At 47.9% G+C, this 24,593-nt stretch overlaps 4 protein-coding genes across 4 annotated transcripts in view; 3 read left to right on the forward strand and 1 right to left on the reverse strand.

Annotated features, from left to right (window-relative positions):
• Window positions 1-1,162, forward strand: part of slc30a7 (solute carrier family 30 member 7) — a 5,326-nt gene extending 4,164 nt beyond the window's left edge. Inside the window, exons 9-11 of the mRNA XM_056603935.1 lie at window positions 115-205; window positions 312-461; window positions 677-1,162. Of these exons, the coding sequence (XP_056459910.1) occupies window positions 115-205; window positions 312-461; window positions 677-724 (289 nt within the window). The 3' untranslated portion in view covers window positions 725-1,162. The remainder of the gene's footprint in view (window positions 1-114; window positions 206-311; window positions 462-676) is intronic.
• dph5 (diphthamide biosynthesis 5) lies at window positions 1,031-8,227 on the reverse strand. The gene is made up of 8 exons (XM_056603936.1): window positions 7,625-8,227; window positions 7,053-7,177; window positions 6,416-6,524; window positions 2,959-3,079; window positions 2,638-2,677; window positions 1,652-1,755; window positions 1,332-1,528; window positions 1,031-1,275 (listed from the first exon to the last, which is right to left on the reverse strand). The coding sequence occupies exons 1-8, from the start codon at window positions 7,757-7,759 to the stop codon at window positions 1,237-1,239; spliced, it is 870 nt and encodes a 289-aa protein (XP_056459911.1). The 5' UTR covers window positions 7,760-8,227; the 3' UTR covers window positions 1,031-1,236.
• Window positions 8,228-12,137: 3,910 nt separating this feature from the next.
• On the forward strand, window positions 12,138-14,833 carry s1pr1 (sphingosine-1-phosphate receptor 1). Its single transcript, XM_056604294.1, has 2 exons — window positions 12,138-13,296; window positions 14,817-14,833. Exon 1 carries the CDS (start codon window positions 12,138-12,140, stop codon window positions 13,260-13,262), a length of 1,125 nt encoding a protein of 374 aa, XP_056460269.1. The 3' UTR covers window positions 13,263-13,296; window positions 14,817-14,833.
• Window positions 14,834-14,838: 5 nt separating this feature from the next.
• On the forward strand, window positions 14,839-24,324 carry zbtb37 (zinc finger and BTB domain containing 37). The gene is made up of 5 exons (XM_056604086.1): window positions 14,839-15,263; window positions 19,682-20,173; window positions 20,217-20,385; window positions 21,021-21,117; window positions 21,685-24,324. The coding sequence occupies exons 2-5, from the start codon at window positions 19,684-19,686 to the stop codon at window positions 22,177-22,179; spliced, it is 1,251 nt and encodes a 416-aa protein (XP_056460061.1). The 5' UTR covers window positions 14,839-15,263; window positions 19,682-19,683; the 3' UTR covers window positions 22,180-24,324.
• Window positions 24,325-24,593: the final 269 nt, after the last annotated feature.

Genomic DNA, 24,593 nt, shown 5'->3' on the forward strand with positions numbered 1-24,593 from the left:
TCTCCTCTACTGTAGTCTGTTGCTAAGGGAGTCTCCTCTCTACTGTATTCTGTTGCTAAGGGAGTCTCCTCTCTACTGTAGTCTGTTGCTAAGGGATTCTTTTGTCTACTATAGTGTGGTGCCGTTGCTAAGGGAGTCGATTGGGATCCTGATGCAGAGGACTCCGCCCACTCTTGACCACGCCCTCCCAGAGTGCTATCAGAGGGTGAGTCACCCGCACAACATATAAACAACATGTTTATATTACAAACATTATCTAGCATGAGATGTTAGTGGTCTTCCAGATTCCAAGTGTGTGCGTGTGTGTGTAGGTGCAGCAGCTCCAGGGTGTGTACAACATCCAGGAGCCCCACTTCTGGACCTTGTGTACTGATGTGTACGTCGGCACACTAAAGCTGCTGGTGGCGCCAGACGCCGACGCCCGCTGGATCCAGACCCAGACGCACAACATCTTCACACAGGTAGCCGGTCTCCATAGCAACGCACAACACCTTCACAGTGAGGTACAGTGATGCTAACCTGACTAGTGGTCTTCAGGACTAGTGACCCTAAACTGACTAGTGACCCAACCTGGCTAATGACCCTTACCTGCCTAGTGACCGTAACCTGACTAGTGACCCTTAACTGACTAGTAACCCTAACCTGACTAGTGACCCTAACCTGCTGTGGTCTCCAGGTCGGCGTTCGGCAGCTCTACGTCCAGATCGACATCGCTGCCATGTAGACGCTCTGTGTCAATCCAAACTTTCAAGGACCAATGACGACGCAGTGTTACTGCAGGGCTCCGCCCCAAGCCCACGGACCAATGACACGACCGCTCTACTTCAGGGCTCTGCCCCCAGCCCATGGACCAATGACGACGCAGTGTTACTGCAGGGCTCCGCCCCCAGCCCACGGACCAATGACGACGCAGTGTTACTGCAGGACAGACTATGAAGGACAGCTCAGTTGCGTGGCCCTCGGGGGGAGGGGCTCTGACCTCGGGGGGAGGGGCTCTGCCCTCGGGGGGAGGGGCTCCGTCCGTCCATCCTTAGTGCCTTTCTGTCTCCTTGCTGAGGCTCCCGGTAACATGCGGACTCCATTGTTTTATTTGCCAAATCATGTGAATAGTGAATGTTTTTCAATAATAAATAGTTTTACTGCATTTGTCTGAATGTTTTTATTCAAGTTGAATTTTGACGGGATTACAGAAAGCTCTTATTGGTCCTTCCATTATGAGGTCTTGTTTATGGACAGTCAGGAGGTGGAGCTGTCCTCCACCCTGGCTGCCAGGAGGTGGAGGACAGCTCCACCTCCGGGTGTTAGGAGGTGGAGCTGTCCTCCACCTCCAGGTGTGCGAGTGCGTCTGGTGCAGCAGACAGTCGCAGCATGTCGACCTCCAGTGGATGGAGGCAACCGGTCACGACCAGCGAGTGGAGCGGCGGCCCCAGGTCACATGACCCCAGCTGACGTAGCGTGGCGGTGCGAATCACCTGATCCTCCGCCCCCACCCGGGCCACGCCCACACACAGCGTGTCCTCCGTCAGCCCTGTGGAGACGACGCTGGTTAGAACTTCTAACCCGCCGTCCTCTAACCAGCCTGACGGTTCAACTGGTAAAGCTAATCCTAACCTGGTCAGGGTGACTAACCGGGTAGGCAGTGTGAACTCACCCAGCTCCTCCCCCTCCTCCCTCCTCCTCCGGATGACCTCCAGCAGCTGTCCGGCCGCCTGGGACACAGACATGTACCTGGGAGGCTCGTACACCTTCCTCCCCCTGAGGAAGAGAGCATGAGGACTGGAGGAGACCTCCCCAGAGAGGCTAGACCCTCCAGGGTCACTCCAGGAACCATCAGTGGTCCCGGAGTGTAGACCCAGGGAGACTGCTGTACAGACTAACTTATGACAAGGTCAGTGTTCGTACAGACTAACTTATGACATAGGGTTAGGGTTAAGTGTTGATACAATACAGAGACGGGCGTAACAAATCTGTTATCATTTGCAAAGAATCGTCACTAATAATTATTTTGAACTCAACAATTAGGGGCCCAAGCTTTTTAATATATATATATATTAGAGCTGTCAGTTAAACACGTTATTAACGGCGTTAACGCAAACCAATTTTAACGGCGTTAATTTTTTTAACGCGCGATGAACACAAATTATTATTTTTTGACAAATATATATATTTTTTTTTTTGGTCTCAAAACCAAGAAGCAGTAGCCTGGCTGCTATGTTCAAGGCATATCTTTGTATGTTCATCGTTTAATTGCATTATAGGCTTTTTTTTTGTACTGTCCTGTTTTGATCAGTATATGCCAATGTTATCAATAAAAATGTGTTAGGGTTAGGGTTAGGGTTAGGGTTATATATATGAAATATATGAAATATATGAAATATATGAAAAAGTGTTGATAAGAACATTAAAATGAAAAAAATGTATGGGACAAAGAATTCAAGGTATATTTAGCATAGAAAATCAGATTTGGTTCTAATTAGAAGGCTAATTAGGGAGGTCCCAGAGTCCACCTCACACACAGTGAATCGATAAATATCCCGTGGGTTTCCTGCACTTCATCAAAAGACAGCTAGGGGGCACTGGAGTCATGGCCAGAGTAGCACCAAACAGAGGAAACGGAGTTAGGGGGACCAATCTTACCTCATGAGGTTCTCTATTGACTGCTCCTTCACCTTGATATCTAGGAGACAAAGACATGACACCTTCATATGTAGGAGACAGAGTTATACACACGTACTGTAAATACACACACACACACACACACACACACACACACACACACACACACACACACACACACACACACACACACACACACACACACACACACACACACACACACACACACACACACACACACAAGCTATCCATCTGCTGCTTGTGGCGTCTGACCAGAAGGCTTCATCTAGAACCTACTGGTCCATCCACTGGTCCATCTACTGGTCCAGCCACGGGTCTCACCGAGCAGACAGAGGCTGTGCAGTCCCATGGAGCGATTCTTCATGATTTTATCGTAGAAACTTTCTGGTTTCCAGTCGTCATCCCAGAACACGATGGAAACCGTTTCCCCAAAACTGTAGAGCTGAAGAGACAATACTAGCTCATCAGCAAGCTAACCGTAGCTAACAGAACGCACTTGAACTTATAGCACGCTAAAACTAGCTCAGAGTACAAAGATACTGGTTAGTAGTAGGGCTGTCACGGTTGAGGAATTTTCACCGCGGTGAAAACAGGGGGCGCAATATCGCGGTATGCAATATTATTGCACAATTTTTTAAAATGCCGTTTAAGCGAGATAATGCACATTTAAATTCAAAACACACCCGTAACCGGAGTTTTGTCAGCGAACTTTTCGGACACAACAGAGCTGAAGGTTTGTGCGGAACCAGTTGCCATGGAGAATACGTCACCACTTTGCCAACAGTACGTTTGTTACTAAATTTATATTTATATTACTTTACTTTGTGTAGTGCCGAACAGCTCCCCTTACCTGTTCTAAAATCAGCGCAAAGCACGGCCTCTTGGGGCTTATTGCTTAATTTAAAAAAGGTTATTAAAAAATCTTGTTGGAAGCGCGAATGTATGCGCAGGCGCCGTTTGGGCATAACAATATGGGGGCTGCCGTTCAATGTAGTTTTCATCACCACCACAGGATTATGTTTCATTTATTTAATTACAGCACGTCCCCTAAACGTTACAACATAATCGACACGAATGAGCACAGCATCAAGCAAGTGGAAACGTGGTTTATTACTATGAGGTTTCGTATTTTTAATTGTTGAAATGAAATCAGCGGTGACGAGCTAGTTGTTTTTGGTATCGGCTCTAATTAGCATGTCGCGATACTTTGTACAGGGGATCACGTCTGCGCCGAGTAGATGCGCAGAGGGTTGAAACAGCGCTTGTCCGGTCTGCTCACAAGAAGGTTTCTTTGGCCAGTTACTGTGATTAAACACGAGTTGTTTAATGTTCACAATGTATCGTTTATCATGGGAAAATGAGATGCGTCCCCGGGACGCATGGATAGTGAGTTTAGTGCGTCCTTTCAGATTTTAATGCGTCAGCGACGCAGGACGCGTACCTAGCAACATCACTGCGTGACTAAATGAATGAACGTTAATGAATGGGTATCATGGCAACGCACGTTTCATTCTAGAATTCCACGGTCAGTTTCATGAACGCGCAACCCGCACCAGGTCATATGCGGTGATCACAATGGCCCATTATCTACCGCGGTGTGCTCTAAATATCGCGATATTTCATTTTTGCGATTATTGCGACAGCCCCAGTTAGTAGTAGCTAATGGTACGCTATCCCCAGCCAATATTATGCCAACAGCTAATCTAAATACATAGACATCAAGCTTTTATGACAACACTAGATATAGAGGAAGGGTTACAAATTCATAGAGTGTTTGCTGACACTATTTTATTTAAACAGAGGGATAATCTAACAGGTAATCGAACACTAGTTTATCTAAACGCTAACAGTAGCTAATCTAAACGGTAATCTAACACTAGTTTATCTAAACGGTAATCTAACACTAGTTTATCTAAACGGTAATCTAACACTAGCTAATCTAAACGGTAATCTAACACTAGCTAATCTAAACGGTAATCTAACAATAGCTAATCTAAACGTAAATAACACTAGCTAATCTAAACGGTAATCTAAACGGCAATCTAACACTAGCTAATCTAAACAGTAAACTAACACTAGCTAATCTAAACGGTAATCTAATGCCGCTTTTCCACCGCACATGTAGCTCGACTCGACACGGTAGCAGCACGGGTCGTTTTCCACCGCAAATAGTACCTCCTGGACGTGGGCGGGGTCGGCTGCGCGAGAGGGCCGTGACTTATTTTTGTACGCGACGCAAACAACACCTACGCAACCCACACATGGAGAGAACCCACATAACAACAATGGAGGACATCGATAACATTACTATTATTAGCAGGCATGTTGAAGAAGTTGAGGAGTGGAATATGTTGGCTGCGGCGCTGCTATGGCTGTTACCAGCATGGTTGCCATGTCGTTCTCGTGACTTCGTCACACTCTCTGGCCAATCAGTGGCCGGCCGTCTGCCGACGTCACCTTTTAGCATCGGCCTCAGCCGCTTGGAACCTAGAGCGAGGCGGTTACTCCTAGAAAAGCAGCCATTCAGGTACCATATACCATGTTTTTTGCCGGTGGAACCGCAAAAATGTGAGCCGCGGCCGCGTCGTGTGTCGATTCTGGTACCATGCCAGTGGAAAAGCGGCATAACACTAGCTAATCTAAACGGTAATCTAACACTAGCTAATCTAAACGTAATCTAACACTAACTAATCTAAACGTAATCTAACACTAGCTAATCTAAACGTAATCTAACACTAGCTAATCTAAACAGTAATCTAACACTAGCTAATCTAAACGGTTAATCATAACACTAGCTAATCTCAAAGTTAATCTAACCACTAACTAATCTAAACGTAATCTAACACTAGCTAATCTAAACGTAATCTAACACTAGCTAATCTAAACAGTAATCTAACACTAGCTAATCTAAACGGTAATCTAACACTAGCTAATCTAAACGTAATCTAACACTAACTAATCTAAACGGTAATCTAACACTAGCTAATCTAATAGTAATCTAACACTAGCTAATCTAAACAGTAATCTAACACTAGCTAATCTAAACGGTAATCTAACACTAGCTAATCTAAACGTAATCTAACACTAGCTAATCTAAACGGGGGGAGGATAAACCATCGCTGGGTCGTCTAAACAGGGGGCGTACCCCCCATCTAAGGCCCCGTTCAGACGAAGCCGAAACGGGCGAAACCGTTACGGTTTCGATCCATCCGGTTTCGAAGTATCTCCGTAAAGACGAAGCCAAGCGAAACGGGTAGATCTGTTTAGAAACGCTCGTAGTACACATTCCAGGCCCATAAGGGGAGCTGCTTCTGGTACAGAAATCCAGAAGAAATTAAATAAGAAGAGGGTTATCACATGCGAGCATGCGCATAAGGGCAGCCTTTATGCGCATGCTCGCATGTGATTTCTGAGACTCCGCAGGCTTAAGAGCCATTGGCTAGGAGGTCGAGGGGTGGGGCGATGACGTCATGGTTTGCCGGTTTTCAGTCGGTTTCAGGCGTACACACACAGCCAAAACGAAACCGGGTAGATTTTGAAACCACCTCCGAGGGTGGTTTCAGAAGTTTGCGGTTTCGCGTCAGCGGATTCGCCGGCTTCGGGTGTACGGAAGGCCGAACCGTACAAGACCTTTGCGGTTTCGCCATGAAATCAGCTTCGTGTGAACGGGGCCTAAAGCAGGGGGGGGTTCAGGAGACAGCTGGGGCCTCCCCTCACGATAGAGCGGCTGACAGGCGAACAGCGTGAGGAGGCGGTTCAGATTAACAACAATGTTTACCTGCAGGCCGCAGCAGCCCACGGCGTTCATGATGGAGGCGTTGTGCACCACACGGTACGATATCCCAGCATGCACTGCTCTCAGGACCAGGTCACTGTGGGTGGTGGCGCTGCAAGACACACTCGATGATCACTGCAATGGACGACACATACGAACAGAAGACGCCCAACCACAGGACTGCTCCCGACTCAAAGCAGCATTACAAAGTGGAGGTGGGGGAAAGTAGGGTGGTGTTTAGTGGTTAGGGAAGGTGGAGGAAGCATCATTAAGGGGGGACGGAAGGGTATAAACTGTATTACATCGTCTACGTTCAATCCGTTTAACCTGTATTATATACCGTCTATGTTAAGTCGGTCAGAGGTAAAGCAGTTGTCTTGTAACCGAAAGGTTGCTAGTTCGATCCCCAGCTCCTCCTAGTGTTGATGTGTCCCTGAGCAAGACACTTAACCCTAACTGCTCCTGACGAGCTGGCTGTCGCCTTGCATGGTTGACTCTGCCGTCGGTGTGTCAATGTGTGTATTAACCGATGTAAGTCGCTTCGGAAAAAGCGTCTGCTAAATGCCCTGATTGTAATTGTAAGTCAGTTTAACCTGTATTACAACCAAAGGGGTCTCCCAGCACCGGGACTAGTACCCACCCAAAGGGGTCTCCCACCACCAGGAAGGCCACGTCGCTGGTGTCTGCCTCCTTCAGGATCTCCTCTGCCTCCAGCTCCACCAGGTCTCGGTCTGCTAGGATCAGCTCCCGGCCGTAGAACTCCTCCTGCAGGGCGTATGTTAGACCTGCTGGTCTCACCCCTTAGACCCGCTGGTCTCACCCCTTAGAACCATTAGGTTAACTAGCTGACCTGGTTCATATTCTAACTGACCTTGTTCATATAGTCTAACTAATCTTGTTAACTTAATGCAGTCTAACATAGTTAATATTTTATTTAACCTAGTTAAGTCTAATCTAGTAAATACAATCTAACCTGGTAACAGTTTTACTAAACTGGTTAATAAAATAACTTTGAAATAGAGATCGCGAATGTTTACATGAAATATGCAGTTTAATAGCCTAGATCGGAAACTTGAAATCGATACAACAAACATTTATGAATGTAGACATATATAAATACTGCAACTGTACATCCATGTACTTCAGCGACATATGAATATTACGAGGACACCTCAATATACCACTATATGAAACTATATTGAAGAGGCTCACCAGCGCCTCCTTCCCGACGGTCAGCACAGAGGTGTAGGCCTCCAGGTAGACCCGCGAGCAGCGCCGCACAACCTCCAAGCCCTTCACCGTGATGTCCTTCGCGTCGCCGAGCCCCAGGCCCACCAGGTACAGCATTGTGCCTGACTGGCCCCCTCACTAGCTGCCTTCTGTCCCCCCTTCTGGTCGCTGTCTCCTGTCACAGTGGAGCTGAGCGGTTCTTCGGACCATACGGGTCATCAAACCCGATTCAACAGCGACTGGATAAAGTAAACCTTTACTAATTGGACATGTTAACATGGACTAGTTAACTTAAACCTTACCTGGAGACAACACGACCCACGTTTTCGTTGCCGTAAACCCTCCTATTTCACGACACAACCTCGTCTTTCACAACACCACCTTAGTGTTTGCGACAGAAGCGTTGCCGTGAGAACGCGTCTGGTCCGTAGTATGTCCTTTAAAACGATGAACTGTAACTCATAACAGTGTTAAACGTGTAGGTTTGATTATGCTTGAGTTGAGGGTTGATACATGCTATAGATAAGTGGTCTAACACTGTATCGTGTCTAACGGAGCCTCCTGTTTGGGGGGTCCATGGGTACCTCCATGGGTACAACTTGGTTTGTCCGCGTTGCGTCGCCGTAGCCCTTTAGGGCGGCGTTGCTAGGCGATGGGGGTTGCTATACGAAAATTTAATAAATCAATAATAATAATACATTTTATTTATAACCGACACTTTTCATCAACTAAATGACCTCAAAGTGCTACAATGCACATTAAAAAAGATACAACATAAAAGACTAACTAGTCAATATATAGCTTCATATAGTAGTCCTTCCAAAACAATATCTTAATCATGATACATTTATATATTATGTATTGGAAGACACATAATTGATTATTAGGTATTAGTTTGTTGTTAAATTGTATCTTTGCGTTCATTTACTGTGCTAATCAGGTTTGTTAATTAATTTCCTCTCTCTGTGCTCTCTCTTCTCTCTCTCTACTCTCTCTCTCCTCTCTCTCATCTCTCTCTCTCCTTCTCTCTCCTCTCTCTCTCTCTCTCTCTCTCTCTCTCTCTCTCTCTCTCTCTCTCTTTTGTTGCTGCCTTTCAGTGGCCTAATCCAAGTGGTTTCCATGGCAACGCATCGGGTTAGAGAACAGCTTGTTGTTCAATCAGAGTGTCTGTAAAGTATTACATATAGTATTATATAGTAGCGTATAGAACAATAAAGTAAAGTATTCTGTATTAGTATTATTATAGAGAGGTAGAGAGAAAAGAGACAACAGGAGAGAGAGAGGAGAGAAGAGAGAGGAGGGATGAGAGGGAGGATAGAGAGGAGAGAGGAGATGAGAGAGAGAGAGACGATTGCGAGAGGACGAGAGAGAGAGCTGAGAGAGAGAGAGGAGAGAGAAGAGAGCTCATTAGAATTGCAGTCCCAAGGCAATTGTAACCCAGAATTGTGGTGTGTGTGTGTGTGTGTGTGTGTGTGTGTGTGTGTGTGTCTGTGGTGTGTGTGTGTGTGTGTGGTGTGTGTGTGTGTGTGTGTGTGTGTGTGTGTGTGTGTGTGTGTGTAAGCCTCTTTGTTCTGTAATCTGTGATAGTTCGGTGGGCCTCCTCTCCACTCTACTCCACCCCCTCACCCACCCCCTAATGCTAACCCCCTCACTCACCCCCTAATGCTAACATCCTCACTCACCCCCTCACTCACCCCCTAATGCTAACCCCCTAATGCTAACCCCCTCACTCACCCCCTAATGCTAACCCCCTCACTCACCCCCTAATGCTAACATCCTCACTCACCCCCTCACTTACCCCCTAATGCTAACCCCCTCACCCACCCCCTAATGCTAACCCCCTCACTCACCCCCTCACTCACCCCCTAATGCTAACCCCCTCACTCACCCCCTCACTCACCCCTTAATGCTAACACACTCACTCACCCCCTAATGCTAACCCCCTCACTCACCCCCTAATGCTAACCCCTCACTCACCCCCTTACTCACCCCCTAATGCTAACACACTCACTCACCCCCTAATGCTAACCCCCTCACTCACCCCCTAATGCTAACCCCCTCACTCACCCCCTAATGCTAACCCCTGTCTCACCCCCTTACTCACCCCCTAATGCTAACCCTCTAATGCTAACTACCCTCACCCACCCCCTAATGCTAACCCCCTCACCCACCCCCTAATGCTAACCCCTGTCTCACCCCTTACTCAACCCCTAATGCTAACCCTCTAATGCTAACTCACCCTCACCCCCCCCTCATGCTAACCCCCTCACCCACCCCCTAATGCTAACCCCTGTCTCACCCCCTCACGCTAACCAGTTCCCTCACCGCCTAATGCTAACCCCCTCACTCTCCTAACCTTACTCTTCCCTAATGCCAACAACAAATCTCACCCCTTAACTCACCCCTAACGCTAAAATCTAACTAATCAAATGCTTACCACCTTACTCATCCCCGTAATGCTCACCCCTTAACGTGCACCTTTATTTTAACCTCCTTAGTCACCCCCTAACCCTAACCCTCTTACCCACCCCCTAACTCAGCCCATAATCCTTTTATGCTAATCCCCTAACTCACCCCTTAATGCTAACCCTTAACTCACCCACTCACCCCCAACTCAGCCTCCAAACCGCTAATGCTAACCCAAACTCAATTATTAGTCAATTTGTACCAAGCTAGCTGTTAGCTTCTGACCACGACTAGCAGTTGTGTTGAATGAGCAGAGGGATGTCTTCCTGTTTCCACTGAAAGAATGAAGAGATGAAGTGAAATAGCGAGGTGTGAAAGGGGGGGGGGGGGGGGGGGGCTTTACAAAAGCTTTCATCCATGCTGTCGACTGCTAACTATGCTACGGCATAGCTCAGCCAGCACCATGGAAACAGGGCTGGGGGCGGAGGTTCAGAGAAAGGAATAGCTTCTCCTCTCTGAATGATGCTGCCCACATGTCCATCATACTCGTAGCTATTAGAGCTAACTTATAGTAGGGGGAGGGATGGGTGAGAGGGGAGGGATGGGTGAGAGAGAGGGGAGGGATGGGGGAGCGAGAGGGAGGGATGGGGGAGCGAGAGGGGAGAGATGGGAGGGATGGGGAAGAGAGAGGGGGAGAGAGAGGGGGGGGGGGTGGGGGGGATGGGGAGAGATGGGGGAGAGAGAGGGGAGCGAGAGGGAGAGAGGGGGGGATGGAGGAGAGAGATGGGAGGGATGGGGAAGAGGGAGGGGAGAGAGAGGGGGGGGGTGGGGGGGAGGGGGAGAGAGAGGGGGGGGGGGTGGGGGGGATGGGGAGAGAGAGGGGGAGCAAGGCAGAGAGAGAGAGAGGGGGGGGGTGGGGAGAGAGAGGGGGAGCAATGGGAGAGAGAGAGGGGGGGGTGGGGAGAGAGAGGGGGAGCAATGGGAGAGAGAGAGGGGAGGGATGGGGAGAGAGAGGGGGAGCCATGGGAGAGAGAGAGGGGAGGGATGGGGAGAGAGAGGGGGAGCCATGGGAGAGAGAGAGGGGAGGGATGGGGAGAGAGGGGATTGGAGTGAGAGAGGAAGAGAGAGGAGGTATTGGAGAGAGAGGGGAGAGAGAGGGGGAGGATGGGAGAGGGGGGGGGGGGATGGGGGGGAGATGGAGAGGGAGGGGGGGGATGGGGGTCATTAGTTGGTTAACGGGGCTCGGACCGTGGGACCGGGCGCCGTTCAGTCCCAGAGAGAGAGGGAGAGAGGGGAGGCATGGGCGAGCGACGGATTGAAGAACAAGAAAATAGATTTCCATTTCTGTAATTTAAAGGAATCTCTTTCATTTTTTCATCCAGGTAAGCTTTTAACAACCTACTCTGAAGTTTATTCTCTTACAGAGAATCATGTAACTTTTTGACCTACAAATTAGGAAAACAGAGTATCTTTAGGATTTATAATAGGATTTATAATAGGAAAGTGTAAAGACTTTACACTTACACTTTGCACTACACTCTAGACTTTACTACACCTCATTACTTATTACCACTGTCTTGGTTTATATTATTACTTACTTTATTTTGTTTCATTACTTATTATTGTGATCTATGCTGCTACTTATTTTTGTATATTTCATTTTTACTTATCTTTATTTACTTTATCTTGTATTGTTGCTGCTATTTGGCTTTTTAGGAACCAAGCCTAATCATTTTACTCTTGTGTACTTGTACAATAAGATGTAATAAAAGTAATTCTGATCTGATTCTGATTTGTGAAAGATTGGTTAGAAAGTGTTCAAGAATCAGAAAGAGAAATCGTCCTTTCACTATCCTTTAGAAAACATTTTAAATGTAGAGCGTAGATTGTACAGTATTCCTCGTTATTGTCTGTGATTATAATGAATATAAATCATAAAGTTTGTTCTCTGAACAGGGCGATGGGTCCGGAGGTCCCCCGATCTTCTGGCCGTCGGTATCACCGCCTGACGTGAAGAGGAAGCGTTCCCACTGCCTGCTCTCTGCAGCCCGACAGCGCCACCCTGTGGATTCTCCGTGGAGCTGCAGCCATGGCGGATCCTGTTGATCCTGATTATTCTGATTTAATAGCAAGACATTACAATTACACCGGCAAATACCGCAAAGTAGAGCCTGATGCTAGAATAAAGGCAGACTCTGTGGTGTTCATCATCGTCTGCTGTTTCATCGTCATGGAGAACGTCTTGGTTCTGCTCACCATATGGCGGACCAAGAAGTTCCACAAGCCCATGTATTATTTCATTGGGAACCTGGCCCTGTCCGACCTGCTGGCCGGCCTGGTGTACACGGCCAACATCCTGTTGTCGGGGGCCAACACCTACAAGCTGAGCCCCACCCAGTGGTTCTTCAGGGAGGGCAGCATGTTCGTGGCCCTGGCCGCCTCGGTCTTCAGCCTCCTTGCAATCGCCATCGAGCGCCACCTCACCATGCTTCAGATGAAGCTGCACAACCAGGGCAAGGCGCACCGCGTGTTCCTGCTGATCAGCGCCGTGTGGATGGTGGCGGCCCTGCTGGGAGGCCTCCCGGTCATGGGCTGGAACTGCATCAGCAGCATGGAGACCTGCTCCACCGTGCTACCGCTCTACCACAAGACCTACATCCTGTTCTGCACCAGCGTGTTCTCCATCATCCTGCTGGCCATCGTGGTTCTGTACGCACGCATCTACGCCCTGGTCCGAACCCGCAGCCGCAAGCTGGTGTTCCGCAAGGCGCCCAACGGCCGGGGCAGCAGCGGGGCCAACAGCAAGAGCTCGGAGAAGTCCATGGCCCTGCTGAAGACAGTGATCATCGTGCTGAGCTGCTTCATCGCCTGCTGGGCGCCGCTCTTCGTGCTGCTGCTGCTGGACGTGGCCTGCCACACTAAGGGCTGCCTCATCCTGTACCAGGCCGAGTGGTTCCTGGCCCTGGCGGTCCTCAACTCTGCCATGAACCCCCTTATCTACACTCTGACCAGCAAGGAGATGCGCAGAGCCTTCCTGAGCACCCTGCTGTGCTCCACCTCCTGCCTCCGGCCCACGGGCAAGGTGGCTCGGCCAATCATGGGAGCTGAATTCAGCCGGAGCAAGTCGGATAACTCTTCGCACCCCAATAAGGACGACATTGAGGGGCCCCTGAGGGACACGGCCGTGTCCACAGGCACCGACACCACCTCCTAGAACAGGACAGAACCGTGGCTACATGCTACTGCAGGTGGCTGCACACTACATAACAGTGGCTACATGCTACATACCTGTACTTCACGATACCGGTGGCTACATGCTACATACCTGTACTTCACGATACTGGTGGCTACATGCTACATACCTGTACTTCACGATACCGGTGGCTACATGCTACATACCTGTACTTCACGATACTGGTGTGGTGGCTACATGCTACATACCTGTACTTCACGATACTGGTGGCTACATGCTACATGCCTGTGCTTCACGATACTGGTGGCTAGATGCTACATACCTGTACTTCACGATACTGGTGGCTACATGCTACATACCTGTACTTCATGATACCGTTGGCTACATGCTACATGCCTGTAATTCACGATACCGGTGGCTACATGCTACATGCCTGTGCTTCATGATACCGTTGGCTACATGCTACATGCCCGTTCTTCACAGAGCCAGCCAGCATGTTTGTGCACAAGCATTTTGACTAGTTATAACCAGGTCTTACTGGTTATAACAGTGGTTGACTTCTTCTTACTAGATAGTTATGACTAGTTATAACTGGTTGTCATCAGTTATAACCAGTTCTGAACAGTTATTGCTGGTTCTGGCTGGTTAAAATGGAACCTTATAACTGGTTCTGGCCAATTTTCTATGGTTCTGACTGGTTATAACTGGTTCTGGCCAATTTTCTATGGTTCTGACTGGTTATAACTGGTTCTGGCCAGTTTTCTAGGGTTCTGACAGGTTATATCTGTTCCTCACCAGTTCTCAACAAGCCTCAGAGCAGGTCTACCCTTCATGGAAACATGGAAGGCACTCGCTTAACGACAACCTTTACAACAGAAACTTAATCTTCCTAGGCAGAAAAATAGAATAATGTGCGGTGCTCTTTGAGAATGTATTTTGTACTTCGGTTTGTCCGTTGTAGCGCGGATAATGTATAATGTGGATAATGTTTCTGATGTCTGGTGCACTTCAAGGCTTAGATGATCTGTTGTCTTAGCCATATTGCTAGGTAGCTAGGTATTGCTTGCTCTTTAAAGCCACCTTTTCTTATCTTAGCTCTTCCTAAAGTCCATTTGCACATTGTAACTTTTGAATGTGTTTGTCATTTGTTTCACTCTTAATAAACAACAGAATAAAATCAAAACCATGTCTCGTGTATTTTGCTACCTGCTTTTAACTAAATGCATTTGAGACCTAAAGCAAAGACCCTTTTACTCCAACAGTCAATGTTAACCAAAATCATTACTATAAAGGAGTCAATTATTTATATATATATAGATATATATATAGATATATATATATATAGATATATATATAAAAACCTATTTCACTCTATAAAATAATAAACCATCCTATTATTACAGTCTATATATATATATACATACATACACATACATATGTAGATATAAGATAATAATTATAATAATAATAACACTATAGACTGTAATACAGTAACCAACTAAAACGCCACAATATTCCTTTGGGTTGCATTGTGGGTAAAGTAGTCTTTATGGCCCCTGTCGCCCTGTCTCACAGGGGACCAGAGAGGCCGGCGGACTCCATCTCCCAGCCGGCGGGTCTCTTCCCCTTCGGCCGGGAGGGAAGAGAGAGCAGCGAACCCAGAAACGAGCTAAAGTTCAGAGTTTTTGTTGTTCTTCTTATCTTTTATATTTTAGATTATATATATATAATTTAATATATAGTAATATATAATATAGGATATAATATAGATCGACAGACTTGTCATGGTGGCTTGTGGGGTGAAAGCTATGCGGTAATCTGTGGTTCTCTGGTCGGTTCTCCCCTCGGAGTGAGAGAGGAGCCGCAGAGCCTCCCTTCACCTCCCTCCTGGAGGACGACAGGGTCCGGGTCCGGGTAATAGTACCGGGTGTCCGTCCACACGGTCCTGGTGTCCGTCCAGCAGTGCCCGGCTAATGTCTTCATGATGTTCAGACTCAGAGCATCGTTCCTGAAAGCCTAATAGTGAGTTTAGACTTGTTTGTGTGTGCGTGCGCGTGCGCGTGCGCGTGTGCGTGTGCGTGTGTGTGTGTGTAGTGATATGTTACTAGTGATCTGTTAGTAGTGATGTGTAGGTTAGTAGTGATCTGTTAGTAGTGATGTGAGTGTTAGTAGTGATGTGTAGGTTAGTAATCTGTTAGTAGTGATGTGAGTGTTAGTAGTGATGTGTAGGTTAGTAATCTGTTAGTAGTGATGTGAGTGTTAGTAGTGATGTGTAGGTTAGTAATCTGTTAGTAGTGATGTGAGTGTTAGTAGTGATGTGTAGGTTAGTAATCTGTTAGTAGTGATGTGAGTGTTAGTAGTGATGTATTAGTAGTGATGTGTGTGTTAGTAGTGATGTGTGTGTTAGTAGTGATGTGTGTGTTGGTAGTGATGCGTTAGTAGTGATGTGTGTGTTAGTAGTGATGTGTTAGCAGTGATGTGTTAGTAGTGATGTGTGTGTTAGTAGTGATGTCGTGTTAGGAGCAGTGCTGTGTGTGTGTTAGTAGTGATGTGTGTGTTAGTAGTGATGTGTGTGTTAGTAGTGATGTGTGTGTTGGTAGTGATGTGTTAGTAGTGATGTGTTAGTAGTGATGTGTTAGTAGTGATGTGTGTGTTAGTAGTGATGTCGTGTTAGGAGCAGTGCTGTGTGTGTGTTAGTAGTGATGTGTGTGTTAGTAGTGATGTGTGTGTTAGTAGTGATGTGTGTGTTGGTAGTGATGTGTTAGTAGTGATGTGTTAGTAGTGATGTGTGTGTTAGTAGTGATGTGTGTGTTGGTAGTGATGTGTTAGCAGTGATGTGTTAGTAGTGATGTGTGTGTTAGTAGTGATGTCGTGTTAGGAGCAGTGCTGTGTGTGTGTTGGTAGTGATGTGTGTGTTGGTAGTGATGTATGTGTTAGTAGTGATGTGTGTGTTGGTAGTGATGTGTTAGTAGTGATGTCGTCTTAGGAGCAGTGCTGTGTGTGTGTTGGTAGTGATGTGTTAGTAGTGATGTGTGTGTTGGTAGTGATGTGTGTGTTGGTAGTGATGTGTTAGTAGTGATGTCGTCTTAGGAGCAGTGCTGTGTGTGTGTTGGTAGTGATGTGTTGGTAGTGATGTGTTAGTAGTGATGTGTGTGTTGGTAGTGATGTGTTGGTAGTGATGTGTTAGTAGTGATGTGTGTGTTGGTAGTGATGTGTTGGTAGTGATGTGTTGGTAGTGATGTGTGTGTTGGTAGTGATGTGTTGGTAGTGATGTGTGTGTTGGTAGTGATGTGTTGGTAGTGATGTGTTAGTAGTGATGTGTGTGTTGGTAGTGATGTGCGTGTTAGTAGTGATGTGTTGGTAGTGATGTGCGTGTTAGTAGTGATGTGTGTGTTGGTAGTGATGTGTGTGTTAGTAGTGATGTGTGTGTTGGTAGTGATGTGCGTGTTAGTAGTGATGTGTTGGTAGTGATGTGCGTGTTAGTAGTGATGTGTGTGTTAGTAGTGATGTGTGTGTTAGTAGTGATGTGTGTGTTGGTAGTGATGTGCGTGTTAGTAGTGATGTGTTGGTAGTGATGTGCGTGTTAGTAGTGATGTGTTGGTAGTGATGTGCGTGTTAGTAGTGATGTTTGTGTTAGTAGTGATGTGCGTGTTAGTAGTGATGTGTTGGTAGTGATGTGCGTGTTAGTAGTGATGTGCGTGTTAGTAGTGATGTGTGTGTTAGTAGTGATGTGCGTGTTAGTAGTGATGTGTTAGTAGTGATGTGCGTGTTAGTAGTGATGTGTTAGTAGTGATGTGCGTGTTAGTAGTGATGTGTGTGTTGGTGGTGATGTGTGTTGGTAGTGATGTGTGTGTTGGTAGTGATGTGTTGGTAGTGATGTGTTGGTAGTGATGTGTGTGTTGGTAGTGATGTGTGTGTTGGTAGTGATGTGTTGGTAGTGATGTGTGTGTTGGTAGTGATGCGTTAGTAGTGATGTGTTGGTAGTGATGTGTTGGTAGTGATGTGTGTGTTGGTAGTGATGTGTTGGTAGTGATGTGTGTGTTGGTAGTGATGTGTGTGTTGGTAGTGATGCGTTAGTAGTGATGTGTTGGTAGTGATGTGTTGGTAGTGATGTGTGTGTTGGTAGTGATGTGTGTGTTGGTAGTGATGTGTGTGTTGGTAGTGATGTGTGTGTTAGTAGTGATGTGTGTGTTAGTAGTGATGTGTGTGTTGGTAGCGATGCGTTAGTAGTGATGTGTGTGTTAGTAGTGATGTGTGTGTTAGTAGTGATGTGTTGGTAGTGATGTGTTAGTAGTGGTGTGTGTGTTAGTAGTGATGTGTTAGTAGTGATGTGTTAGTAGTGATGTGTGTGTTAGTAGTGATGTGTGTGTTGGTAGTGATGTGTGTGTTAGTAGTGATGTGTGTGTTAGTAGTGATGTGTGTGTTGGTAGTGATGCGTTAGTAGTGATGTGCGTGTTAGTAGTGATGTGTTAGTAGTGATGTGCGTGTTAGTAGTGATGTGCGTGTTGGTAGTGATGTGCGTGTTAGTAGTGATGTGAGTGTTAGTAGTGATGTGTGTGTTAGTAGTGATGTGTGTGTTAGTAGTGATGTGTGTGTTGGTAGCGATGCGTTAGTAGTGATGTGTGTGTTAGTATTGATGTGTGTGTTAGTAGTGATGTGTGTGTTGGTAGTGATGTGTGTGTTAGTAGTGATGTGTGTGTTGGTAGTGATGCGTTAGTAGTGATGTGTGTGTTAGTAGTGATGTGTTAGTAGTGATGCGCATGTTAGTAGTGATGTGTGTGTTGGTAGTGATGTGTGTGTTAGTAGTGATGTGTGTGTTAGTAGTGATGTGTGTTTTGGTAGTGATGCGTTAGTAGTGATGTGTGTGTTAGTAGTGATGTGTTAGTAGTGATGTGCGTGTTAGTAGTGATGTGTGTGTTAGTAGTGATGTGTGTGTTAGTAGTGATGTGTTAGTAGTGATGTGCGTGTTAGTAGTGATGTGTTAGTAGTGATGTGTGTGTTAGTAGTGATGTGTTAGTAGTGATGTGTGTGTTAGTGGTGATGTGTGTGTTGGTAGTGATGTGTGTGTTGGTAGTGAGTGTTGTGTGTTGGTAGTGATGTGTGTGTTAGTAGTGATGTGTGTGTTGGTAGTGATGCGTTAGTAGTGATGTGCGTGTTAGTAGTGATGTGTGTGTTAGTAGTGATGTGTGTGTTAGTAGTGATGTGTGTGTTGGTAGCGATGCGTTAGTAGTGATGTGCGTGTTAGTAGTGATGTGTGTGTTAGTAGTGATGTGTGTGTTAGTAGTGATGTGTTGGTAGTGATGTGTGTGTTGGTAGTGATGTGTGTGTTAGTAGTGATGTGTGTGTTAGTAGTGATGTGTGTGTTGGTAGCGATGCGTTAGTAGTGATGTGCGTGTTAGTAGTGATGTGTGTGTTAGTAGTGATGTGTGTGTTAGTAGTGATGTGTTGGTAGTGATGTGTGTGTTGGTAGTGATGTGTGTGTTAGTAGTGATGTGTTAGTAGTGATGTGTGTGTTAGTAGTGATGTGTGTGTTAGTAGTGATGTGTGTGTTGGTGGTGATGTGTGTGTTGGTAGTGATGTGTGTGTAGTAGTGATGTGTGTGTTAGTAGTGATGTGTTAGTAGTGATGTGTGTGTTAGTAGTGATGTGTGTGTTAGTAGTGATGTGTGCGTTAGTAGTGATGTGTGTGTTAGTAGTGATGTGTGTGTTGGTAGTGATGTGTGTGTTAGTAGTGATGTGTGTGTTAGTAGTGATGTGTGTTTTGGTAGTGATGCGTTAGTAGTGATGTGTGTGTTGGTAGTGATGTGTTAGTAGTGATGTGCGTGTTAGTAGTGATGTGTTAGTAGTGATGTGCGTGTTAGTAGTGATGTGCGTGTTAGTAATGATGTGTTAGTGATGTGTTAGTAGTGATGTGTTATTAGTTTGTTAGTAGTGATGTGTGTGTTAGTAGTGATGTGCGTGTTAGTAATGATGTGTTAGTGATGTGTTAGTAGTGATGTGTTATTAGTTTGTTAGTATTGATGTGTGTGTTAGTAGTGATGTGTGTGTTGGTAGTGATGTGTGTGTTGGTAGTGATGTGTGTGTTAGTAGTGATGTGTTAGTAGTGATGTGCGTGTTAGTAGTGATGTGTTAGTGATGTGTTAGTAGTGATGTGTTATTAGTTTGTTAGTATTGATGTGTGTGTTAGTAGTGATGTGTGTGTTAGTAGTGATATGTTAGTAGTGTTTCAGGAGTGATGTGTGTGTCAGTAGCGTTGTGTTAGTTTTGATGTGTGTGGTAGTAGTGTTGTGTTAGTAGTGTTGTGTCAGTAGCGTTGTGTCAGTAGTGTTGTGTTAGTTTTGATGTGTGTGTCAGTAGTGTTGTGTTAGTTTTGATGTGTGTGGTAGTAGTGTTGTGTTAGTAGTGCGTCAGTAGTGATGTGTTAGTGTGTGTCTGTTCCAGGGATGTCTGACAGTGTGCGTCTGGACGTTCCAGACTTCAGTAACTCGGTGCTGTCTCACCTGAACCGGCTGCGGCTCCAGGGCCGACTCTGTGACATCGTGGTGAGCGTGGAGGGCGAGGGCTTCAGGGCCCATAAGGTGGTTCTGGCCGCCAGCTCGCCCTACTTCAGGGACCACATGGCCCTGGGCCAGATGAGCACCGTGTCGCTGGCCGTCATCAGGAAGCCCCGGGTGTTCGAGCAGCTGCTGGCCTTCTGCTACACGGGCCGCCTCAGCCTGCAGCTCGCCGACATCGTCAGCTACCTCACAGCCGCCAGCTTCCTGCAGATGCAGAGCGTCATCGACCGCTGCACCGCGCTGCTGGAGGGCATCCACCTCAAGATCAACCTGGGGGGGGGGGCCCCGGGGGAGCTCAGGGGCCTGGGGCCAGGGGCCGAGGGCCAGGAACCCCAGCTGAGGATGGACCAGGAGGGCCAGTGGTTCGTAGAGAGTAGTGAGCAGCAGCAGGAGGAGGAGGAGGAGGGGGGGGGGGGGGCTGCAGATCAAGACGGAGAGGGTGGAGGAGTGGATGGAGGAGGAGGAGGAAGAGGAGGAGGAACTCCCAGGAGGAGGGGCCGCAGAGGAGGAGGCCACAATGCTGATTGACAGGTCGGACCGGAGCTCTCTGGTGCAGGAAGACGGGCCCTCCAGCAGTCAGACAGACAGGTGAGACCACAGACAGACAGGTGAGACCACAGACAGACATGTGAGACCACAGACAGGTGAGACCACAAATGGACAGGTGAGACCACAGACAGGTGAGACCAAAGACATGTGGGACCACAGATAGACAGGTGAGACCACAGACAGGTGAGACCACAGACAGGTGAGACCACAGATAGACAGGTGAGACCACAGACAGGTGAGACCACAGACAGGTGAGACCACAGACAGGGTCCTTACTGAGGGCGACGAATATGAAAAGACGGGAAAGGGGCGGGGCTTCAACAGGTGGGTAGTCAGACAGGCCAGCAGTGGGCGGCACCCTAACCTGCTAGGACCAGTGGGCGGCACCCTAACCTGCTAGGACCAGTGGGCGGCACCCTAACCTGCTAGGACCAGTGGGCGGCACCCTAACCTGCTAGGACCGGTGGGCGGCACCCTAACCTGCTAGGACCGGTGGGCGGCACCCTAACCTGCTAGGACCGGTGGGCGGCACCCTAACCTGCTAGGACCGGTGGGCGGCACCCTAACCTGCTAGGACCAGTGGGCGGCACCCTAACCTGCTAGGACCGGTTATTGAGTGTGTTTGGGCGTGGTCGTGATTTATTCCTTACAGCCGTAGGTCCTCTTTGTTCCAGGGTCAGTCCTACAGACAGCGTCCTGATCCTCGCTGGGCACCGGAGAGCAAAGAGTGAATCTCCAGGGACAGACGAAGCCCAGCAACCCAGCTCCCAGGTGAGAGGCTGAGACAGAGGGTTAGACAGAGGCTGAGACAGAGGGTTAGACAGATGGTTAGATAGAGGGTGAGATAGAGGGTTAGATAGAGGGTTAGATAGAGGCTAAGATAGAGGGTTAGATAGAGGGTTAGATAGAGGCTGAGATAGAGGCTAAGATAGAGGGTTAGATAGAGGGTTAGATAGAGGGTTAGATAGAGGCTGAGATAGAGGCTGAGATAGAGGTTGAGATAGAGGCTAAGATAGAGGGTTAGATAGAGGGTTAGATAGAGGGTTAGATAGAGGCTGAGATAGAGGGTTAGATAGAGGGTTAGATAGAGGGTTAGATAGAGGGTTAGATAGAGGGTTAGATAGAGGCTGAGATAGAGGCTGAGACAGAGGCTGAGATAGAGGGTTAGATAGAGGGTTAGATAGAGGCTAGGATAGAGGGTTAGATAGAGGGTTAGATAGAGGCTGAGATAGAGGCCCTCAGGTACAACAGACCCTCAGGAGCCGCTGGCCTGGTAAGCCGGAGTAGTAAAAGGCGACCATCGTGACTGTGGCTCTCTTCTTTCTGTCTGGTTGCTAGGGGGAGGAACCTGCGGCCGTGGACTTGGGGGGGTACGAGGAGTACCTGAGAGAGCAGGTGGGCGACCGCTGGTTCCGCTACAACCCGCGGCTCACCTGCATCTACTGCTGCAAGTCCTTCAACCAGAAGGGCAGCCTGGACCGCCACATGCGGCTGCACATGGGCATCACGCCCTTCGTCTGCCGCATCTGTGGGAAGAAGTACACCCGCAAAGACCAGCTGGAGTACCACATCCGGAAGCACACCGGGAACAAGCCCTTCCACTGCCACCTCTGTGGGAAGAGCTTTCCCTTCCAGGCCATTCTGAACCAACACTTCCGGAAGAACCATCCGGGCTGTACGCCCCAGGAAGGAGCTCACAGCGCCTCCCCCGAGACCACAGCCCCCTCCTCCAGAGCGGGCCAGGACCACCACTCCTCCCCCAGAGATGAGCACCCTGATGGGGGAGGGTCTGAAGGGCCCCAGGCCTCAGTATCCACGACAGGGCCAGACTGACCTCCGCCAGGAGGACCACCTCCACCAGGAGGACCTCCACCAGGTGATACCTCCACCAGGAGGACCTCCACCAGATGATACCTCCACCAGGGGGACCTCCACCAGGAGGACCTCCACCAGACTGCCCTCCACCAGGAGGACTTCCACCAGGAGGACCTCCACCAGGGGGACCTCCACCAGGAGGACCTCCACCAGACTGACCTCAACCAGGAGGACCTCCACTAGGAGGACCTCCACCAGATGATACCTCCACCAGGAGGACCTCCACCAGATGATACCTCCACCAGATGATACCTCCACCAGGAGGACCTCCACCAGTTGATACCTCCACCAGGAGGACCTCCACCAGACTGACCTCCACCAGACTGACCTCCACCAGGAGGACCTCTACCAGGAGGACCTCCACCAGACTGACCTCCACCAGGAGGACCTCCACTAGGAGGACCTCCACCAGATGATACCTCCACCAGGAGGACCTGCACCAGATGAAACCTCCACCAGGAGGACCTCCACCAGATGATACCTCCACCAGGAGGACCTCCACCAGATGATACCTCCACCAGATGATACCTCCACCAGGAGGACCTCCACCAGATGATACCTCCACCAGATCATACCTCCATCAGGAGGACCTCCACCTTACTTTATGAACCTTACTCCCTGCAGGCTGAGTCTCTTTTAAACCCTCATTAAGACACTCGACAGTGAGTTGAACACAGGGTTAGGGTTAAACCAGGGTTAGGGTTAAACCAGGGTTAGGGAGTTAGGGTTAGGGTTAAAACAGGGTTAGCGAGGTAGGGTTAGGGTTAGTGAGCGCAGGAATACGATTAGTGAGCGCAGGAATGCGTTTTCTTTAAACCACATCTACCTTCACAATCAGCACTTTTCCATGGACAACCTTAATACTGTGATTATTATGGTCTGTCGGAACAGTGGAGTTATAAACAAAAATGTGTGCTTGTGTGTGAACCCTAACCCTAATATACCGTAGAACTATCAGTACCCTGCTGAGGGAGGTTAGGGTTAGGGTTAACCCTAACCCTAACCCTAATATACCGTAGAACTATCAGTACCCTGCTGAGGGAACTAGCCCTAAACTGTTAGAATTAGGGACTAAAGTAATGCTAACTCTAACATAACTATTAATACCCTGATAAGACTGAGGGGACCAGCCCTGACGAGTCAGTAATAGCAACACACTCCTTACCTCAAGGGATTTTCTTTCTTTACTTACTTTACTAATTCTTATTGATGTCGTTGTAACGAAGTGTCAATCACAAGACGATAGCCTGTGAAATTTTGGACATAGAATAAACTAGACATTATTAGACTTTGGCAGAATAATGTAAAGGAACCTTTTAATTAATGTTTTAAGGTGGCCTTATAGTTTCATTTAAAGCTCAATAGTTAAGATGAAATAGTTAAGATCAAATACGCAGAAAACCTCAAATAAACTACAGCTGATATGCTTCTCCGAACTCCATGAGACAAAACCTCACAACACAGTACACACTGGCTAGCTGGAGGACCAATCACAACAGAGTACACACTGGCTAGCTGGAGAACCAATCATAACATAGTACCCACTGGCTAGCTGGAGAACCAATCACAACACAGTACAACAGGGCTAGCTGGAGACTAGACCCATCAGGGGACATCTTAGACTGGGTACCCCCAGCCCATTCTGCCGGCGATTCAAATTCAAAGGGGCTGGAGAAGAGCAATACATTTCTTTCTCCTTCCGATACGTTTTTGCGGGAGCCAATCACCAAGCTGGCTTTTCCCCCTGGGGCGCCATTGGCTGGTTTAAGAAAATGACGACAGGGAAGCGACGGCAAGCAGTCAATTGCGTACAGAGTCGTTTGAACTATGCGCGTTGATCACACCTCTTGTACTGCAGAAAATGTCGGCTTAGCTCAGGAGGTAGAGCAGTTGCCTTGTAACCGAAAGGTTGCTAGTTCGATCCCCAGCTCCTCCTAGCTGAGTGTTAATGCGTCCCTGAGCAAGACACTTAACCCTAACTGCTCCTGACGAGCTGGCTGTCGCCTTGCATGGTTGACTCTGCCGTCGGTGTGTCAATGTGTGTATTAACTGATGTAAGTCGCTTTGGATAAAAGCGTCTGCTAAATGCCCTAAAATGTAAAATGTAAAAAAGTCTCCCCAGACCAAGCTCATAGAATGAGCTTGGTCTGGGGATCTTGGTCTCTATGAGCTTGGTCTGGCACTAGCCAGGCTAGGGACATATATGGAATGGACTATTTGGAGTATTTTCTTTATAGGACTTCTAGCCAAGCTGAAGACCACATGGATGTAGCCATGGCAACCCTCAGCCTCGCCTGTGATCGCTGGGCCCGGCGAGGTGGTATGGTTCGGCCGGGGAGGTTGGATGCACCTGATCACCTCTTCAGACTCAA

This window comes from Gadus chalcogrammus, chromosome 12 (assembly GCF_026213295.1).
Source record: "Gadus chalcogrammus isolate NIFS_2021 chromosome 12, NIFS_Gcha_1.0, whole genome shotgun sequence".
In the NCBI taxonomy this organism is placed as follows: Eukaryota; Metazoa; Chordata; class Actinopteri; order Gadiformes; family Gadidae; genus Gadus; species Gadus chalcogrammus.